Source organism: Acipenser ruthenus, chromosome 45 (genome assembly GCF_902713425.1).
Source record: "Acipenser ruthenus chromosome 45, fAciRut3.2 maternal haplotype, whole genome shotgun sequence".
Classification (NCBI taxonomy): domain Eukaryota; kingdom Metazoa; phylum Chordata; class Actinopteri; order Acipenseriformes; family Acipenseridae; genus Acipenser; species Acipenser ruthenus.
Genome location: NC_081233.1, coordinates 5,663,328 through 5,685,158, shown reverse-complemented (window position 1 = coordinate 5,685,158; position 21,831 = coordinate 5,663,328). Strand labels below are relative to the sequence as shown.

Here is a 21,831-nt window from a genome sequence, read left to right as displayed (position 1 = left end):
AGGATAATAATATTGACAACAGTGAAAATGGGTCTGGTTTTGAATCTAATTAAGGAATAGGACACATATTTTAAAAGCCTAAGGGATTATAAATGTTTACATTGTGTAACGGCGTGTGTGTATATATACGAGTCTCCAGCAGGTGTCACCAAAGCCCACAGTTAAATCCGAGATTAATGGGCTGCTTGACAGTCTGAGAAACTGCTGCTATTAGTAACAATGGGTCCATTAGAGACCAACACAATGTCTGCTAGGCTGATGTCAAGGAATGCAAACCAAGGCTTTGAAATCTGTTTCTTACCTCTCATCAGCACCATGCAGGTTTTGCCATGCAGGAGCACCACAGCCATTGCTCCCTGAGGAATCCCCAGCCAGGAACCAGCGCTCCCCTGACTGTATGACACACCCTGCACCGCAGACAGTCATTCCTTAGTCATCATTTCATGAATCAGCAGCCATAACTAGAAAGAATTCTTCCACACATTTATTTGATCTACAGTGTCTGCTAATAAACACCCGTTTGACATTTGGTCACTCTGTTGGTATAGCAGAGAATGATCCTACAGCAAGATGCATGAACAATGCATCGCAAAGTGTGTGCTACATATGGCAGGTGTTTCCCCTGTTTTTGTCTGTGTGAAAGGGCTTCACATTTTTCTTAGTTGTAAAACCCACCTTCACTTTCTGCACACCTGTGCCACTAACTCTTGCACAATGTAACGTGATTAGATAAGAGTTAGTGGCACAGGTGTGCAGAAAGTGAAGGTGGGTTTTTATCTGCAGGTGAATTTTTGGGAGATCAGGGATCAAGTCACCTGATCAGGTGCCTGCAGGGGGGCCCAATCTGACTGGTCATTACTCAACCCCCCTCCCCCCCCTCCCCCGAACAAAACTACCTGCTTGCTTTTCACGGGAATTTAAACCATTAGTTATTACTTTCAGGCAACTTTTCCAAATAAACAGAATAAGGCTGCAGTGCCATAGAGGGGGGTAGCGTGACAAACCACAAGAGCAGAGCCTGAGATGAAAATCCAATTCTATCTGTTCAGTTTGTATTTTATTTTATTTTAAATACTGAAGCTGCGTTTTTTATAATACACGATAACAAGCACAATTTGGTGGAATAATAGTAGCTACACATATTTTAATTTTAAATATGCAAACAAACAAAAAACTTCTGCTTTTGGCACCTTGAAATTGCCAAATTCATACATGACATTGACCTACAGCACAGGAAGTCATTATATCTATATCTATAAATATAATATTCTAAATTAAAGTGCAGCAGTCAATAAACACCAGGAAAGGGCAATGCTCTTTAATCAGGTTTGCTTGAATGGAAATGTAGCATCAGAGACCAGCCCTTCTTTCCACTTGCTCTGATCTCCAGATGCACATGCATTCCTTCCCCCTTCTCTTGCTGCAGGGCACAGTGGGAGTCTGGTTTCATTCAAGTCCTTCTCCAATACCCTGAGCCACATCACAGCCCCTGCAGCTCCCAGTCAAGGCCGTGTTGTGACAGTTCTTCTAAGCAGCTCCCTTTGTAGGGAACCACTTAAAATACAAGCTGTAAGTCATTTACTCAACTGTCCGCTAAGTAATGGGTATTAAATGACATGGTAATATCTCTGTTTGCAAACTGCTTTCTGTTCTTTAGAAACTCCGGCCGCTGCTTTATTGGTTCCTCTGGAATCGGATCCAAATACAGTTTACATTTTACATAGAATATTCTTTGAAGATCCAGCTGTGGAACCTCCCCCCCCCCCCCCCCCCCCTTCCCTCCTCGGACTCTCTTCTAGCACGATGATGTGAAAAGCATGTTCATGTGACGTTATGCATTAGTCCTTTTTAGCTGCGTCCTTTTCTCACATAAAAAGTAATCCTTTGCCACATTCCTTTACCTGTCTGAAAAAGGAACCGTTCCAGTTACAAGCTACTGAACAATGTCATCAGATTACAGTTCCATGGTTACTGCCCAGCAGTAATTCTGGTAGGTTATTGCTGCTCAGACACATGGCTCTTCAGATGTTTCACTAAATGAATCGCAGCTGACACAGAAGAGCTACAGCACTGACTCACATGTAGTCACACCACTGCTGTTCTGCAGTCACTACAGTAGCTATCAGTTAGCAGTGCTTTTTCTACCCCTGTTTCAGAAGCTGCAGTCGAACACCAGCATATTCTTTTGGTCGCCTTACCTCTTTGTGATGTTTGCAATTGTTCTTCGTGGTTCCCAGTGCAATTACCCTAAGACAGTGCTGGATCTTCCCAATGCAAAGAGGGGGATCTAGCCTGGGTCGCATATATCTAGGACAGGAAACTAGAACTGAAGGCAGCTCCTGCACGCAGGTGAAAGCATGTGTAATATCTGATTCATTGCCATCAGAACCACTTGGAATTACTGGAAACACAAAAAATGGGACTGTAAGGGGACAGTCAAAATGTAATACCATGTCTCATGTTTAAAATACAAATACATGCTTGCTGTAACAGGTGTTTCTTTCAAAACTGCACACTTGAAACCTGTGTAGTTAGCAGAAGTGTTAAGCAGGTACGTTACATGGAATTGATTCATTAGCTACAATCACACAGTAAAGAGACCCAGAGGTGGGGGGGGGGGAAGGTGGGCTGATTCAAGGGCTGTTTGCAGAGCAGATGTTGGATTCAGTTAACGCAGCCGGGTGGCTTTGAGATAAGAAGGATTCGAGGGGAGATGGGGAGCTGGAGCCAAGTTCACTGTGATGTCGGTGCCAAAGCTGCATCCTTTCGGAGACCTGATGTCTGTGTTTTGCAGCCCTCAGCAGTAGGACCGTGCTTTCATGTTGGGCACAGCCTTTCATGTGGTGGGTAGCGGGCCGCAGAACAGCGTCTCTCCCCAGTGGGCAGAGGCTCCAGCTGTTTCTGCGCACATGTTTCCTCTGGCGGATTTTTCAGTAAACTGTGTCACAAACCCCATTACAAACCCACTGCACAGTACATTGTAATTACAAAAAAAAAAATGCCATTGGGATCCCATTATAATCACAGTGTATTACCCTGAAGATACTGTAGCATATTTATTAGCTGGATTTGGAAGGACTAGCACACAGATACAGTAGCACACGCTCTGTCTGGTACTGGTATGGTGCCATGGTACTGCAATGGATTACATGGATTTTTTTGGATTTCATATTGTTGTAATGTCTCGAACTGTCTATGTATTGTTGTCTGTTATATTTGTGTTGCCTCTTAGCCAGGTCGGCATTTTAAATGAGAACTTGTTCTCAATTTCTTTACTTGGTTAAATAAAGGTTTGAATTTGAATTTGAAACAGACTGTGTGTGTTGAAAAGCTGACTGCACTCAACACTGCAGAGCGCTCTAGCAGTATAGGAAAGAGAACTCCACTCTCAACACTGCAGAGCGCTCTAGCAGTATAGGAAAGAGAACTCCACTCTCAACACTGCAGAGCGCTCTAGCAGTATAGGAAAGAGAACTCCACTCTCCACACTGCAGAGCGCTCTAGTGGTATAGGAAAGAGAACTCCACTCTCAACACTGCAGAGCGCTCTAGTAGTATAGGAAAGAGAACTCCACTCTCAACACTGCAGAGCGCTCTAGCAGTATAGGAAAGAGAACTCCACTCTCAACACTGCAGAGCGCTCTAGCAGTATAGGAAAGAGAACTCCACTCTCAACACTGCAGAGCGCTCTAGCAGTATAGGAAAGAGAACTCCACTCTCAACACTGCAGAGCGCTCTAGTAGTATAGGAAAGAGAACTCCACTCTCAACACTGCAGAGCGCTCTAGCAGAATAGGAAAGAGAACTCCACTCTCAACACTGCAGAGCGCTCTAGCAGTATAGGAAAGAGGACTCCACTCTCAACACTGCAGAGTGCTCTAGCAGTATAGGAAAGAGAACTCCACTCTCAACACTGCAGAGCGCTCTAGCAGTATAGGAAAGAGAACTCCACTCTCAACACTGCAGAGCGCTCTAGCAGTATAGGAAAGAGAACTCCACTCTCAACACTGCAGAGCGCTCTAGCAGTATAGGAAAGAGAACTCCACTCTCAACACTGCAGAGCGCTCTAGCAGTATAGGAAAGAGAACTCCACTCTCAACACTGCAGAGCGCTCTAGCAGTATAGGAAAGAGAACTCCACTCTCAACACTGCAGAGCGCTCTAGCAGTATAGGAAAGAGAACTCCACTCTCAACACTGCAGAGCGCTCTAGTAGTATAGGAAAGAGAACTCCACTCTCAACACTGCAGAGCGCTCTAGCAGTATAGGAAAGAGAACTCCACTCTCAACACTGCAGAGCGCTCTAGCAGTATAGGAAAGAGGACTCCACTCTCAACACTGCAGAGTGCTCTAGCAGTATAGGAAAGAGAACTCCACTCTCAACACTGCAGAGCGCTCTAGCAGTATAGGAAAGAGAACTCCACTCTCAACACTGCAGAGCGCTCTAGCAGTATAGGAAAGAGAACTCCACTCTCAACACTGCAGAGCGCTCTAGTAGTACAGGAAAGAGAACTCCTCTCTCAACACTGCAGAGCGCTCTAGCAGTATAGGAAAGAGAACTCCACTCTCAACACTGCAGAGCGCTCTAGCAGTATAGGAAAGAGAACTCCACTCTCAACACTGCAGAGCGCTCTAGCAGTATAGGAAAGAGAACTCCACTCTCAACACTGCAGAGCGCTCTAGTAGTACAGGAAAGAGAACTCCTCTCTCAACACTGCAGAGCGCTCTAGCAGTATAGGAAAGAGAACTCCACTCTCAACACTGCAGAGTGCTCTAGCAGTATAGGAAAGAGAATTGTTCTGCAGGTCTTACCGGGCTCTAGTTCCAGCAGGGACGTCATTTCTATTACATCTCCAGAATAAACTGGAGCCGAAGTCACCAAACACAGGAAACATATCTGTCTTGTGTACAGGAACACCTGCAATCACTCTACAGCGTTGTCAGATCTGGTGTTTTGCCCATGTGGCAGAAACTTGTTCACAACAGGGAGATGCAGCTTGTATATAGATCCAGGCAAAGGGATGTCCTGCCTGTGTCTCTGTGGCAGCTGTTGCTGGTAACTGCTAAAGCACAAGCAGTGCTGAAGGACGGTTTCCCAGCAGTGAACCCTGTCTCAAGGGAAGCGGAGGCGGCTGCTTCTGATTAGTGCTGCGTTTTGCAATGGCTCTGCGGTGACACAAAAGGAATTCACTTCTGATCTCTCTGCTTATGACACATGGGAGAGACAGGACAGGAAATTCCCCTCGCAGTGACTAATATCAAGAATAATAAAAAAAAATGAAGAAATGGGAGATAATACAAACCAGAGGTTTGCTGACAGACTGCACACTTTATTCAAAACTATTTTGTAAAGAGTTGCCGTTGACAGCCAACATTTCTCAGCTCTTATTAGCCTTATTAACTTTGTTACTGCTCCTCCTTATAGCGTGCTTACACAGCCTTCAGTTGTTTTTTGGTACATTGATTCATGATATGCAAATAATTTAAAATACTATGCTGTAGATAAACTGCTACAGCTTGGTTCATTTGCCATAGGGCTGCTATACTCAGATTATAGATTATAGATTTTTTAAGATGTTCTCTATTATCGGCTTGCGGACTAGATAATGCTAGTTAATGCTGCTAGATGTTTTTCATCTTTGTCTACGGTATGTATGGTGCAAGGAAGACTGTTGTAACTGAAAGTTGCATGTAAAACAATAACCCTGTAGAAGCACATACAGAGGGTCCCCCTACAGTAATTCCTATAGAGTTTATTGGACTATAGAAAAATGCAAACTATTTATAGACGTATTTAGAGAGCTTGGAGTGTAAGTTCGGTGGAGACTGATGCAAAATCAAGGCAGATGTTCACTGTGATGTCGCGACTCCAATCCATGAACGTTTATGTTCCAGTTCACAGTTGCTGTTTAACACTGTTCAATATGGCTAGTCCTAGGTGGAGGAATGACGCAACTGCACAATTATATACGTGTTACAGACTTAACAGGACAGACCGTTTTTTGTTCAGCAAGCAAGCGTGCATCTCTTTATTTTGTCTGTGCATCGATCTACTGCATTGTGACAGACAGACGGATGGACGGACATGACGGACATAAGGGTCCCCATTTTTTGAACGAGCACCCCAAAAAAAAGTACTTCTCATGAACAGGATGCCTGCAGTACACGTGGAACCCCCTTCCCCCATGCTTTGGCTCGCTCTCCCCAGCACAGTTCACGTATTACGAGGGGGTAGTTGTGAGGGAGAAGAATGTGCACAGTAATTACAGCCCGCTAAGTATCTCCAGGAGGGATATTAATCACAGTGTCACAGCGAGGAGCAAGCTTCTCTGTGCTGCTGGCACTGGGACAGTGTTCAGTGCATCAAACCAGATGGGACAGCCTCCCCTCACAGCGAGCCCAGCCACTGATTAAAAACGTTTGTTTTGTTAGAGACACAAACACATTTCTGGAAAGACACAACCATGTTCTTAAGGCATGAGAGAGCAGCTCCAAGCGAAAATCTTCTTCTTCTTCTTCTTCCTTTAGTTTTCTTTCTGTTCCACCCATCCTGGTGACTCAGAAGTTTTAAGCCCCTCAAAAGAGATCTCAAACCTGTCTTCTCGTTACAGCTGGTACACCAGTGTGTAACCATTAACCTGTCCCCACTGCAACGCTCTGCCCCCAGTGGATGTAAGAAACGCATCCCACACAACAAAGTCTGTGCTCCAGATTGTAACCACTTTTCAGACAGTCCCTGGAAAGGTTTGTAAAATCAGTGTTTCCCTTGTCTACGGAAGCTGCAGCCATCTCTATTGGCTGTCTCGCTAGCGGTCCCATTGTGAAAGGCAGCTTTTACATATTGCGAAATACACTTGGCAGTGTGCTTCAGAGCTACCTTCAATGAAGTATATTTCTTACATGATCAGCAGCCAGGAGTTTGAAGTTAAACACAGTGTTCCTCCCTACAGCTACACGAACAACTCCTGTTACAGGTATGCCTTATTGTTGATTGTTCAAACTCCTGGCATCTAGTAATTTCATTAATCTATTTGAACAGGGGATCTTCTGAACGCAGGACTGGGTGCTGGGTGGTGAGAGTTTCAAGCCTTGCCTGAATCGGTCAGGTAAAGAACGGCCCGTTTGTAATTGTCCAGCCGCTGTACAGCTATGGCCAAAAGTTTTGCACCACCCTATAGAGTTAACTCATTTAGTTTCATAAAGTCCAATGAAACCTGCTGAATAATGTTACGTTAACATAGTGAATTGCATACCGCTTTGTAGTTTTCCATATACTTAATGAAAAACTGACAAATATTGAAAAATGTGACATTTCGAAACATGAAATATTACTATTATGGCTTCCGGTAGACTTTTGCGATATCGTTGTGTAGTTTCTTTGATTACAAGATGTTAAATAAAAGATCTAAAGTATGTTCATATATCATTCTTTTTTTAATTATGTGTCAATCCTGAAATTCTAAGTGATGCTAAACTTTTGGCCAGAGCTGCTGAGTAGCTGCAGTTCTGTCGGTGTGCCCTAGGGGGACAGGCAGTCCGTGAGAGATCCTCTCCTCTTGAAGGTGATGTTCTGAAGGCTTGAACTGCAGTGACTGTGCGGCCACGCCCCCAATCTGTCAGCTGCAGCGGATTCCAGGGAACTCTTCTTAAGAGTTTTCCAAGTCACCTGGGGGGAGGGGAGGGGGGTCTCATTTTTGGTTTAACCCGTACAGGTAACAGTTCAACAGGGCTGACCTTTCTGTGAACCCTGTCAACGTATGACTTATTTTATCTGAAAGAGCGTCTTAAGAAAACGCTAATGAGTAATTAATCAGATCTATAGGGATGTCATCCCCCACCCCGCCCTGCCCGAGGCGAACGGTGAAAATGGGATCACGTTGAAGTGGAAGAAGACAAATATTTTCATGTCTTTGAAGACGACACGGTGTCTTCATTTTCTGCTCTGCTTTGAAGGATTATTACCAAGGTCTGTAATTTGTTACGAAGACTCGCAGTCACTGGAGCTTTAATGTGTTACAGAACCCCCTGCAGTGTGCACATGAAAGGCATTGCTTTGCTGTATCCCGCAGCGGCATGTTTTTCAACATAATCCTGATTGTTTGGGTATTTTTTATTCACACACCATGGGTCTGAAATCACCTGGGGAATCACCTGAGCATTGACAAGAAGAAAGAGGCTTTCTCTTATCCAGACCGGCGCTCCCTCCTGCAACAATGCTGGTGCTCTGATTGAGATGAGCAGTGTATTGTGGGAACAGAAAACCAGCCTTGTTGCAGGAGGGAGCATGATCTGGGTACACCGCCATCCTTAGAAGAGAAATTATTTTTCTCCTGGCAAAAGAGAAGTGCATTCCTCAAGTGATATGATGATCAAAACGATTGAAAACTACCCTTGTGGAGAAGTATTTCATATATAATACATACATACCCTACATCATTTAGAGCATGAGCACTGATAAATAGGATGGGATCTGCTGGTAACCAATGATATCTCTACTCTATAGCAATACTGATTCATTTTACACATCGTGCCTTTTTGCTTTTTAAACGGACAGAGCTTTTAGGGGGGCCCTCTGTACGTCACGCACAAGGGAACAGTCTGCTTGAAAGCCGGTCCATATCAAACTCGCTCACGGTTCTGTATGTCTTTTCTTTCTATAGAATTGCGGTAGCCAGGTTCACTCCAGCAATGCAGGTTTCACTGTGCTTGAAAAAAACAGCTCCCGGTCCAAAAACACGTCCTCTTCTGAACCTGTGGGGTCAGTTCCATCACTCTCCCAGCGGCGGATCTAACACTACATCATTAAAAAGGGTCCCTGCTAAAAAGGTAATGGACACCAACACCTCCAGCTAAGTGCGTGTGAGTCTATCTACTAGCATTTCGCTTTTAAATCACTTGAACATAACAGGTCCTTGTTTTAACGGTGGCTGTATTTAGGTCATTTTTAGGTTGATTGAAAAGACCACAAGCCACCACAGGCTTATCACTACAGGGAGTCCCACAAGTGGCTAGTTTAGGTGAGTGCAGTCATCTGTACATGGACTGTATAGCACTATAAAACGTCAATGTGTATGACCTTGGTGCAACTACTGCATTTGAACCCAAAACCTTGCTGCTTCATAGATTATGCATTAGCTCCAGAGTTCAATATATATGCCTAAATGTTGCCCTGCCCCATTCCACCACCCAGGTATTTGCTAGACAGGGCTGTTAAAGCACAGATGCATGGAGGAAATCTTGCCAAAAAAAACTTGTTACAGCACCAGCACTGCTGTCCATCTCCCTAAAACTCCAGACAGCTTCAAGTGCCAGGAAAGCCTTAAAGAGATCTAATAAAACCTCCAATCCTTTTTATCACTCATCTCTCTTCATAATCGTCAGCTCAGCAGTAAAGCACTGTAAGCCTCTCCAGTGCACAGATTGGGCTGACGAACTCTCCAGTATCAAACGTCTTTGTGTATCCTTTTCTTTTTTTTTTATAGAAGAACTTATGGAATTGCTTGCGCTGCCTGTAAATGCGGGGCTGCTGTTCAGGCAAGCAGATGAAGAGCCCTTTTGATTTATTTAGCTGCCCGAGCCGAGGAGGGGGAGGGATTGGGTTTTGAACGAACAAGAACACAAGGAAATATAGGAGACTGGGTTTATGCACTATGTCTAATTTACTGGTAAATTCAGTCAGAGGTGAGGCGTGTGTCATAAAGTTATAGATTCCTGTTGAAAACTGTATTCCTGCAACAATTTCCAAGGTTTGGTAAGTAGGTGTGGCAAGAATTGCAAAAGTTGTTTCAAACCACAATTAGATTCATATGTTTTGGGGGCTTGAAACTGCAATGTTTTTTCTGCAGGTCCATAAAAAAAAAAAACTCTTGTTAGCAGGTGACAGCAGTGGGAAAGTTTGGATCACACTCGGAGACACCCCTGAAAAGGCATTGTCAGTTTCTCAGGTCCCTATTATACTGTTTAACAAGCACAGGTTAAGAATCCCTTTTTACATGGAGACAGTGGTGTCAGTGGAGTGTTATATACCTGTTGATGCAGTGTGATATCACACTCCAGAATCAGCCATGTCTTTTTCTCTGCTGCGTACAACAAGGCTGATTATCCTCTTAGTATGAACAGAGAATGGTATTTGAGTGGGATATTGTTGACACAGCACTCTGAAAATGAGAAGTAGATATTGTTAAGGTTTCTATTTCATTGTTTAACAAGATGAACTCGATTTTTGGTGCACTGATCAGGATCCTGTGGCGTTCAGTGACCAGGCACTCCTGAAACAGCAATGCCTAGTCCATCCTTGTATAAAGAGAGCTCAGTTTTCTAGGTTTCACAAGGCGTCCACCCTGACTGCACTGACGCTGGGGCAGTGTGTCCTTGACTTGCAGCTCCTCTGTTTGACTCCAGAGACAGCATTATTTATTTTTCAGAATTCAATTAAATAAACGCCATCGTGACTGCATGAAGAGGTACTGGTGCCAGGGTTAGAGTTCACTGTGCTCTAGAAACGATTCTTCCGGCTTCTCTTGTTTTATAGAGACCCCATAAAAAGACATTGGGAAGGCTTGGGTCTCTATTGCAGGTCAATATAACAGCTTCTTGATCACATGACTAGTCCCTGGGGTGAGCAGCGGGACGGTGTGGGTCTCACTTGCAGACGTTGACCCACTGCGTGACGCGGCACTCCTCACACAGCACGTAGCAGCACCAGTGGAAACGACAGTTGCATCTCTCGCTGCGCGTCTGCTTCAGGATGTTATGTCCGCGGCCGCAGCACAGGCTGCCGCAGTTGTCCATGTTCTGGCTGGTCTTGTTGCAGATCCGTCCCTCTGTGCCTGGCGAGTCCAAGGCAGGGTCTCGCTCACAGAAATCGGGGGACTTCTCGAAGTACACCAGCTGGCTGGACACCCTTTGCTTGCTCAGGCGGGGGTTGAAGACGCCCGTGTTCTTGTTCTGCGAGTTGATGAACACGGCCGTCTGGAACTTGTCCCTCAGCACCGATCCCACCAGCCTGAAATCAGGCGTGACGTACCAGCAGGTTTTGAACTGGCAGCTGCCCGAGGTGCCATGGCACTTGCACTTCCTCTTCATGTTTTCTTTGACCACCTGCCGACAGAACACAAGACACTGGGAATGAGAGGTGGTCGTTCAGCCCAATAAATGCTCATCCCTTCCTAGCACAGCGAATACAATTCCACAGGGGCACAATCTAATTGCTTTCTCAATGTTCCTAGTGTCTTTAGATGTCACTATTTCACATGGTACACTATTCCATGCATTTCTATCTCTCTACATTAAAAATGAAAGTGCTTCCTAACTTCGATCCCAAAGTGGCCAATGAGCACAAACTGTGAACAAGCAAAACTGGCTTGACTAATTTTTTCAGATTATACTTAGAGCAACAACACTGTACTTTTGATTAATTTATTTATGTTCTAAAGGTGTGATAGGCTTAAAATAAAAAAAATGCTTAGCTCTTATAAGCAAAACAAGATCCCCCTTTTCATTCTTCTGCAGATCATTTAGTTTACCAGACTTTATTTCCCTTTGACTCTGGTGAAAAGGTCAAAGGGGACTATGAAACAAGTGACCCTGCTGTGCCAGTCTCACCTGCCTGCCCACTTTGTTGTTGTGGAGCCGCATGCGGGCGTGAATGTCCCGTGGCGATTCGCTGGAATCCAGCCAGTCCTGGGAGAACTTCTCCCCGAATTTGACGTTATGGCTGCATCCGCCCCACTTCCAGGTGTCCTGCAGGCTGGGCACCCCCTGCTGGCTCTGGAGGAGGTGCGCGGGGAGCCCCTTGGTCCTCTGCAGGGTCTGCAGCTGCAGCTGGTTCAGTTTCAGCTGGATCTTATCCTCGTCCCGGCGGCGCTTGGACTCGCACCCGCATCCTTGCAGCTTGCCCAGGCTGCAGGCCATGGCGACCGAGTGAGTCACCCCCGCCGCGAGCAGGGAGAAAGCGAACGCGGTCTCCCGGAAACCTGCCAGGAGAACGAACGACACAGGAAAACACCGATCACAACCCTGGGATGCTTCAATCACACAGCAATGCAGGGTCTCTTGAGAGGAGAGCAATCCCTGGTGCACCTTGAGAAACAGGCAGCATGAAAGTGCTCAAGAGACCTTGAATTGCAGCTCTCAGCTGTGAGCTTTTAGGGTCCCCGTTCAAAATGGAAGAAGCCATCTACTAGTCAGGTCTGTATCCTCCACCCCACTGCTCCTACTGTGCCTTTTTGTCTTGCTTGTCCTGCTATGACTGTCTCTCACATCCCTGTTCTGTCCTCCCGTCCTCGTCCTCTGCCCTCCCTCCGCTGTTGCTCCTCCAACCCCTCTAACCTCATTTCTCTGCCTCTCCCCCCCTCCCGCACACTCTCTGGTGCACTCTGGAACTGTCACTCTTCTGCTAACAAAGCTGATTTCATCTCTGCCTTTGCCTCCCACCTCTCGCTCGATTTCCTTGCTCTCACTGAAACCTGGCTGTCCCCTGATAACACTGTTACTCCTGCTGCCCTGTCCTCTCTCTACGTCCTGTCCCATACCCCGCGTCTCACCGGACGGGGAGGTGGGACGGGTCTTCTCCTCTCTCCCTCCTTACTCTTTTCTGTCCCCTCTGATCTCACCTCCCTCTCTGTCACTACCTTTGAATTTCATGCAGTCCAACTAACCTCTCCCTGTCAACTCCTGCTCATTGTTTTGTACCGCCCCCCTGGGCCTCTCACTCACTTTCTGGATGAACTCGACTATCTACTCTCCTCCCTCCCCTCTCTGTCTACCCCGACTGTCCTGTTGGGTGACTTCAACATCCATCTCTCCAACCCCAGCCACTCTGCTGGATTCCTCCCTCTCCTTCACTCCTTCGACTTCTGTCTCTCTCCGTCTCCTCCTACCCACAAAGCTGGCCGTCAACTGGACCTCACCTTCTCCAGGGCCTGCTGCCCCTCCAACCTCTCTGTCACCCCCCTGGACCTCTCTGATCACTATTTCATCTCTTTTTCTCTGTCTCTCCCCCCTCTCCCTGCTCCTCCTACCCCCACTGTCACCTCTCGCCGTAACCTCCGCTCTCTCTCCCCCTCTGTCCTTGCCTCCACTGCTCTCTCTCACCTCCCTCCTATCGACTCCTTTTCACAACTCTCCGTAGACTCTGCTACCTCCACCCTCTTCTCCTCACTCACCTCCTCCCTCGACTCCCTCTGTCCCCTCACCTCCCGACCCGCTCGCCCCTCCCCTCCCCATCCCTGGCTCTCCTCTGTGCTCCGCTCGGCAAGAATCACACTGCGATCTGCTGAAAAGAAATGGAAGAGAACCAAACTCCCTGCTGCCCTAGACCTTTACCGCACTCTTCTCTCCTCCTTCTCCTCTACTCTCTCCTCTGCTAAATGTGCTTATTTCCAATCTGTAATCCAAGCCTCCACTAACAACCCACGTAAACTATTCTCTACCTTCTCCTCCCTCCTAAACCCTCCCCCCCCTCCTCCTCCCTCCTCTATCTCCCCTGACGACTTTGCCTCCTTCTTCTCTTCTAAAATCTCAGATATCCGCAAACTCTTTAACACCTCTCCCTCCCCCGCACCCCCTCCTGCTCCAACCCCTACACCCACTACATCCCCTACTAACTCGCCCTCCCTCTCCACCTTCTTGCCCCTCTCAGACTCTGACCTCTCCTCCCTGCTCCAGGGTCACAAACCCACCACGTGTGCCTTGGACCCCCTCCCCACTCACCTCTTTCATGCTGCTGCTCCTGCTCTACTCCCCTTCATCTCCTCCCTCCTCAACACCTCTCTACTTTCTGGCATCTTCCCCTCTGCCTTCAAAAAAGCCTCGATCACTCCCCTCCTCAAAAAACCTACCCTCGACCCCACCTCCCTCCAGAGCTACCGTCCTGTCTCCCTCCTACCCTTCCTCTCCAAAACCCTCGAGCGGACTGTACACCGCCAGCTCTCTGCTTTCCTGTCCAACCACTCTCTGCTTGACCCTCTCCAATCTGGCTTCCGCTCTGCTCACTCCACTGAAACCGCCCTTCTGTCTGTCACCAACTCACTTAAGTGTGCCCGAGCTGCCTCTCTCTCCTCTGTCCTAATTCTCCTCGACCTCTCTGCTGCCTTTGACACTGTTGATCACTCTATTCTACTATCATCTCTTGCTGACCTGGGGATCTCTGGCACTGCTCTGGCCTGGTTCTCCTCCTACCTCTCCAACCGCACTTACCAGGTAACCTGGCGTGGAGCAACCTCCACACCTCACCCTCTCTTGACTGGAGTCCCCCAAGGGTCAGTCTTGGGTCCTCTCCTGTTCTCTCTCTACACCCGCTCCCTGGGCCCCCTCATCGCATCCTATGGTTTCTCATACCATTTCTATGCTGATGATGCTCAGATTTTCCTCTCCTTCCCCACCTCTGACTCCACCATCTCCTCCCGTATCTCTACCTGTCTGTCTGCTATTTCCTCCTGGATGCACTCGCATCACCTCAAACTCAACCTCTCTAAATCTGACCTCCTTTTCTTTCCCTCCTCCTCCCCCTCCCCTGATCTCTCTATCTCTGTTCCTCTGGAATCTACCACACTCTCTCCCTCTTCCTCAGCTAAAAACCTTGGAGTCACCCTGGACCCCTGCCTCTCTTATTCCCAGCACATCTCCACTCTGGCACGCACTTGCAGATTCTTCCTGAGCAACATCCGAAGAATCCGACCCTTCCTCACCAACTATGCTACCCAGCTCCTGGTCCAGGCCCTGGTACTCTCCCGCCTAGACTACTGCAACTCCCTCCTGGCTGGCCTCCCTGCGTCCGCCACCCGTCCGCTCCAGCTCATCCAGAACTCTGCTGCTCGCCTGGTGTTCTCTCTACCTCGCTTCGCCCACGCTACTCCACTACTCCGCTCGCTCCACTGGCTCCCGATCACCGCTCGCATCCAGTTCAAGACTCTTGTACTAGCCTACAGATGCCTTGATCAGACTGCACCCAGCTACCTCCAGACCCTCATCTCTCCCTACACCCCCACTCGACCTCTCCGCTCCGCCTGCACTAGAAGACTGGCTCTACCTCCGCTACGCTCCCCTGCCTCCCGAGCCCGCTCCTTCTCCACCCTTGCTCCGCAGTGGTGGAACGACCTTCCTACAGATGTCAGGACTGCCCAGTCCCTGACCACATTCCGGCGCCTCCTTAAGACTCACCTCTTCAAACAGCACCTGTAGAACTCCTCTGTTGTATCCTGGGACACTATCACCCTTCATTTAAATATGCTTTATTTTGCTCTTATCTGCCCCCTATTTTACTGCATTTAATCCTGTACCTCAGAATATTGTAATCTCCCAAGTGTTTAATCTGTAGTATTTTGTACTTAATCATATCCTGATGTAACTATCACTACTTAATCATATCCTGATGTAACTTTCACTATTATCTGCTGTATTATTGAATTGTGGTTTGTCACACTTGAGAATTATTGTATTTCTTGTTCTTATTGTATGACTTATATTGTAACACTTGAATGTATTTGTATTTGCTTGCGATTGTAAGTCGCCCTGGATAAGGGCGTCTGCTAAGAAATAAATAATAATAATAATAATAATAAAAATGAGCAGAACCCGCTTGCTGGACAAGGCAGTCGACCCCCAGTGACAGAGAGAACCAGGGGGGAGCCACGAGGAGGAGCTGGGGGAGGAGGAGGGGTGTGAATGGATCAAACGCAATAGAGGGGAAAGTTATGTCTATTTATACAGCCAGAATTGGATGATACTATGTGCTTTTAAACTTCATATCATGTCACTCTCTCTCTATCTGGCACACGATCTATATGCTGGTGCATATGATAACCTGCCTTGAATTTTGTATTAAATCATTATCTTCCAATAGACCTTCTGGATTGAATTTGGTTATTATCAAATAAACGTTCATTTTATACAAATAGATGATAGATTAGTGTAGTGGAGATTATGAGTATGAGCTACGGGTTCTCATCTATCAGTGAATATACAGCCTGGAGTCACGTCTGTACTGATTGTTAATTAGATGCAAATCTCAATCTCATCCTGGGTATACAATGAAAGAGTGTGTGTGTGTGTGTGTGTGTGTGTGTCAGAGTGTGTGTGTGTGTGTCAGAGTGTGTGTGTGTGTGTGTGTGTGTGTGTCAGAGTGTGTGTGCATGTGTGTGTGTGTGTGGGTGGGTGTGTGTCAGAGTGTGTGTGTGTGGGTGTGTGTGTCAGAGTGTGTGTGTGTGTGTGTCAGAGTGTGTGTGTGTGGGTGTGTGTGTGTGTGTGTGTCAGAGTGTGTGTGTGTGGGTGTGTGTGTCAGAGTGTGTGGGTGTGGGTGTGTGTGTCAGAGTGTGTCTGGGTGTATGTGTGTCAGAGTGTGTGTGTGTGGGTGTGTGTGTCAGAGTGTGTCTGGGTGTGTGTGTGTCAGAGTGTGTGGGTGTGGGTGTGTGTGTCAGAGTGTGTGTGTGTGTGTGTGTGTGTGTGTGTGTGTGTGTGTCTGTGTGTGTGTGTGTGTGTGTGTGTCTGTGTGTGTGTTTGTGTGTGTGTGTGTGTGTGTGTATCAGTGTGTGTCCACCCCACCCCAAACACACACACACACCCCGACCCGCTTGCCCGTTCACTATGATACTGTAGCTTTAATAACTGTATTTGCTGAAGCAGGCCCTACCAAAAGCCCAGGGGGGAAAAAAAAGCTCAGATCGTTCCTTTCTTGAAACTTAATTGCTCCTCAGCTCTTATCATCTCTCTGCCCTGATGGGAAGAAGTGCTCAGCACCTCGCTCGACCGCGGCACTCCTCGGGGCACAGACTCCCCAGCACAGCGACAGGACCGTGCAGGGAACACAGAACACACACACGCACAGCTAGCATACAGATAGCACGCTCCCATAATAAAAGCACAGCAAAACAAGTGTGGAAGTCTAGATTTAAAATACATGGCAAATGTTTCTAAGGTGAGGGGTATTTTTTTCTGCTCTGGTTTATAATATACAATGATTAACTGGTATGAGGCATTAGCAGAATGGTATCCTTGTGGTTACATTGTATCTCGTGATATAATCAATGAACCAATACACAACGGGGTCTAGCCAATTGATCTAAACAATGGCGGATCTAAAAACCGCCATCGTTTCCATCGTTAAAATAGGAGACTTCACGGTTTGTTATATTTTTGTTGGATGTTTCATTATCACAACATCGGGTCCTTGTGTTTCCATTGTTGGTAACGCTGTGGTCTGCAAATGGCTAGCGCGGGTTTCACCAGGGTGAAACACTGGGATTACAATGGGATCCCAGAGGGTTTTTTAAAGACATGCTTCAGTAAGGGCTGCACCTCCAGCGGTACATCAGCAGATGGAAATGTGCTGTATGTTTGTGTGTCGCTGCCTGCAAGTCCTGGCTAGCAGTTGGGCCGGTTCCCAGTTTCTGACAGCACCGCGTCGGACAGTCTCTGTATTTTAATGAGCAGTTTTATTGGGGGCTGGCAGTGAGTAGCAGGGAGATTCCCTCTGAAATCTGGAGAGGTGCCTGTAGCTAATCCCTCCCCGCCCCTCCCTTGTCCAAAATACCTTTCGAACAACTGTCACCGCCCCCCTCCCCCCCGCTCAATGCACACTTACACCTCCCTCCCACCATCCTAGCTCATGACTCTCCCCTAACAGTGCCCTCTGCTTCCCCTTCACTCCCCCTAACTCGCCCCTCTTCAGTAGCACACTGTCGTTGAGCAGTCCCCAGTATCTAGGGCAGAGTTTTTCCCCCCTCCCTCGCCCATCTTTAGTTCCCCTTAACAGTACCACCTGCTTCCCCCCCTCACTCTCCCCTCGTCAGTGTCTGTCATGCTGTTGTAACGGGCAGTGTTGTGTGATATGGTCACAGATTCTGTCCTGTCCCATCAGTGAGATGAGATGAGGTTAAAGGCTCTAAAACCACAAATGCAGACGACTCCGGCTCTTTCGCATTATGGTTAAGACGCTCGCCTGTGGTGCGTGGGGTCGCCGGTTCATGCCTAGCTTGCGCCCTGTTACGCTGTCATTAAGCAGCTTGCCCCCTTCACCCATCCTTCCTCACCCCTTCTTGCTCCCCCTGCCCCTCCCCTGCCTCACCTCTCTTCAGGATGGCGCTGTCGTGAGGCAGCTTGCTCCCGGTCTCCAGCGCAGAGCAGTTCCACCGCTGCTCCCTCAGCTGGTGCTGGCACTCGTGGATGGCGATCTGGATGCCCTGCAGGGCGGAGGCGGTCACGTCAGGGCTGCGCACACACAGCCTCATCTGGTGCTTGCTGAGGCCCGGCAGGGTCAGGCACACCGTGTTGGGCGTCAGCTCAGGGTCGCCCGGCAGCTTTACACCCAAAATATCATTGCACAGGACTCTGGAAGGAAGGAGAAACAAAGGGAGTCAGAGATCAAACCCTCGCACTCCAAGGTTAATGAACCTCCATTTCCGTGTCCATCAAAACAGATTAAATCACAGAGCTGATTGTGTTTGAGACACAATGGGTTAGGGTGCTAGTCTCATAACTTCTTTTGCTCTGCAGATCTTGAATGAGGCTGGTTCATAAAGGTTTGAAGAAGGTTAAACTGCATCTCCATGCCAGCCATAGCGGCTCCACTACCTCTACAGTTTAATATGCAATGCTGATTCTATGTTGGAGCCTCAATGGTAGCACTTTGGCTATGGAAGCACCTACCAACTGAGCATCTACTAGTAGCCCTCCATCAAAGCCTACCAGTCCTGCTGTTTTGCTGCCCCGTGGTGACTGGCTTGCAACAGGGAATGCAGATTATATTTATTGCAGAATATGGACCATTTCTTTGTTTAAACCCTGGAAAATATACTGCAGTGTTACGCAACGTTGCAACGACCCTGCAAAAGTAATGCAGTACAATCAAGTAGCACTGAAAGCGATATTGCCCTACATACTTCACAGTAGCTGTCATGTGTTCTGGCAAGGGCACAGGTGTGTTCATTCTAATGAGTATCAAGCACACAAGCTTGGCACATCACTCCCCTCATGTCAGGCTAGAGTGGGAGCCAGCTTCCCACTAAGTCCTCGGAGGGGAAACTCTGACAAGCAAAGTCATTGGTGTACAACACAAGCAAAACGAAATGTTTATTTAAAACAAGTTTGAACAAATACTGATGCTTATATATAAACAGATCCCACAAGAACTCACGCAGCCAGTAATCGAGCCCCACACACACAGACCCTGCCAAAAGATTAGCATCTAGTGAATTAGTTTGTGAAATATCAATAAATACTGATACAACTTATAGCTCTGTGGTTAAACATTAATTGCAGGATGCCAGGTGTCGAAGCCAATTATGCCCTTCACCTTTGGAGGCTTGGGTGTGTGTGTGGGGGTGGGAGTGGGGGGAGGGTATATGGGGGGCGGGGCACACATGCTCTGACACACACACACACTCTAACACACGCACACGCACACGCACACACACAGACACACACACACTCCAAAACACACGCACACAAGTGCCCACACACATACACACACGAATCACAAAATAAAGCCTCTCTCTCTCTCTCTCTCTCTCTCTCTCTCTCTCTCTCTCTCTCTCTCTCTCTCTCTCTCTCTCTCTCTTGCTTGCAACTTTCACTTATTAATGAGAAGCTTGCTATGGGTGAGAAATATCACAGTTATCTCAGCCGCTACAATATGCCCCTATTGGATATAAGAAATCAGTGAGAAATGCGTCATACCACAGGGGGCAGTGTTGCAGGTTTCTTTGTGGTTCATTAGAAACAAACACAATATGATATTTTGCAACAATCACTCGTGTAATCAAATACGTTTTGATTCAAAGCAGATGCTTTTTTTAATTATTTTTTTCTCAGTAAGCCACATAGGTGAAAGATTTTGCATTATAAATGCAGTCTTCATTCAACATTCATTCAGGATACTTTGCTTGATTGCACAGGCATGCATTCTGAAGGTCAAAAGAATCTTTTTTGCATTCATTTGCAATCCAGTTTGGATACAAAAACAAACACAATCCCGCATGAATGAATGCCATTTGGATCTTGATATTTTTTAATTTTTTGGGCTAATATCAAATAATCAAACTAGAATAATTCATTCCTCCTAAATCTTGGAAAAGTTTGCAAACACATTTTTCAATATTCCTTTGGCCTTCCCTTATACATTAAACAAGTACACTCTTACAACACGACTCTTGCACAGATACACATTGGCTTTGGTATTATGACACCCCCAAAAACTAGATCTTGATGTAGCTACATACTGTAGAAACTAACAATAAAGGAAAATGACTTTATATAGAATACTCTACAGTGTGTATGTATATATATATATATATATATATATATATATATATATATATATATATATATATGTGTGTGTGTGTGTGTGTGTGTGTATATATATATATATATATATATATATATATATATATATATATATATATATATATATATATATATATATACATACATACAGGTCCTTTTCTTTTATGGAGTTTGGATTATAACATTGAAAACCAACAAAAGTGGTTTGTTGCAGATAAGAAACTGCTCAAACATAGTTTGTTTGATTTTGTTGCTATTTTATTTTTTTTACCATACATCAATGTGGTGTAACACTATTTAATGTCGTAATTAGTTTGCTTATACTCTGTTTTAATAGATGTTGCTAAAATGCTGTTACCACGCCGCAGGCAGAATAAAAACGCACGGGGTTACCTCACTCTCAGACCCCGACCCTGCGTCTCACTTTCCCTCTCTGTCTCTCACTCTCTCTCGCTCTCACACGCTGACACAACCTGGCAGGCAGGCACACTTACGTGGAGGCAGGTGACATGACGGCCGCCACGAGGATCAGGACGCATTTCCAGTAGCTCGTGTGTGGAATTCCCATTTCAGTAGCCGTTGGTCCCAGCGTGACATGAAAGAAAACTCGAGTTGCTTCTGAGGTAAATTTGTTTTTTTAAAGTTGGTATGCTGTCGTCGAAAAGTTCAAAAAACCGCCTGGTAACATTTCACGAAGCTCTGAAGCTATTGTTAAATCGTAGTCGCAGAAAGAATAGCGGTTCAGGGTTAAAATTGGCACTCGTACGCAGCGTGATAATGAGTACGGAGACGCTTTGTTTGTCAAAAAGACAGTAACAGTAGCTTTGCCAGGTTGAGACGCGGTGCCGCTTGTGTGTGGATACTGAAGAGACGACGGTTCAAAAAGGTGATGAATGTGATGATGGATAGCCCCGGACTTTCCAGGGCTGTGCGTGTCTGCTGCTGCGTGTGTTTGTTTTTTGCGGGGGCTCAGGGTCAGGAGCGCAGACTCCTTCGCCCTGTCATTGTTCCTTTCCAGTCCCGGAGCTCTCCTGGATTCAAGTGGTCACTCGAAAAGGCTGCTGCAGCAGGAAAAAATTTAATGCAACCGCAGGACAAAAAGAAAGAAAAAAAATATGCCAGTAATTTCAGAGACAGCAGCAGCAGCAGCAGCAGGCAGGCGCGCAGCTCTCCTCCCTGCGCTGGAACAATACCGAGTCTGTGCGCGCTGTCATCTGTTCCCTCTTTCCTGTTTATTAGTATTGTACTTTAATTGTATTTAATTTGACCGGTTTCATCTTCTCTGCCCCTAGTAAAATTGCATCTTTAATTACGTATTTTCCAGTTCTCTCTCCACTTCTGCAGCCTTCCTTAAACGTTTAAATCCTTATTACGGTGCCACGAGATTATAAAACTTTTTTGGGGGGGTTTCCCATTAGTTACATAGGATTATTTTCGCAAAATGCCTTAGTTGTTAATTACCTTGCCAACTTCTTGTTGTTAATCTGGGCGTCTGATTAGCTTTTTTTTTTTTTTTTAGCCTCTGGATATATTCTACAGCTATATACCCGTACAC

The 21,831-nt window shown here is 46.5% G+C and overlaps 1 protein-coding gene across 1 annotated transcript; it reads right to left on the bottom strand.

The window, feature by feature from the left end:
• Nucleotides 1-4,697: 4,697 nt before the first annotated feature.
• Nucleotides 4,698-20,880, bottom strand: LOC131720926 (protein Wnt-10b-like). Its single transcript, XM_059013420.1, has 4 exons — nt 20,771-20,880; nt 18,061-18,323; nt 11,601-11,971; nt 4,698-11,096 (listed from the first exon to the last, which is right to left on the bottom strand). Exons 1-4 carry the CDS (start codon nt 20,842-20,844, stop codon nt 10,638-10,640), a joined length of 1,167 nt encoding a protein of 388 aa, XP_058869403.1. The 5' UTR covers nt 20,845-20,880; the 3' UTR covers nt 4,698-10,637.
• Between the last annotated feature and the right edge of the window lie 951 nt (nt 20,881-21,831).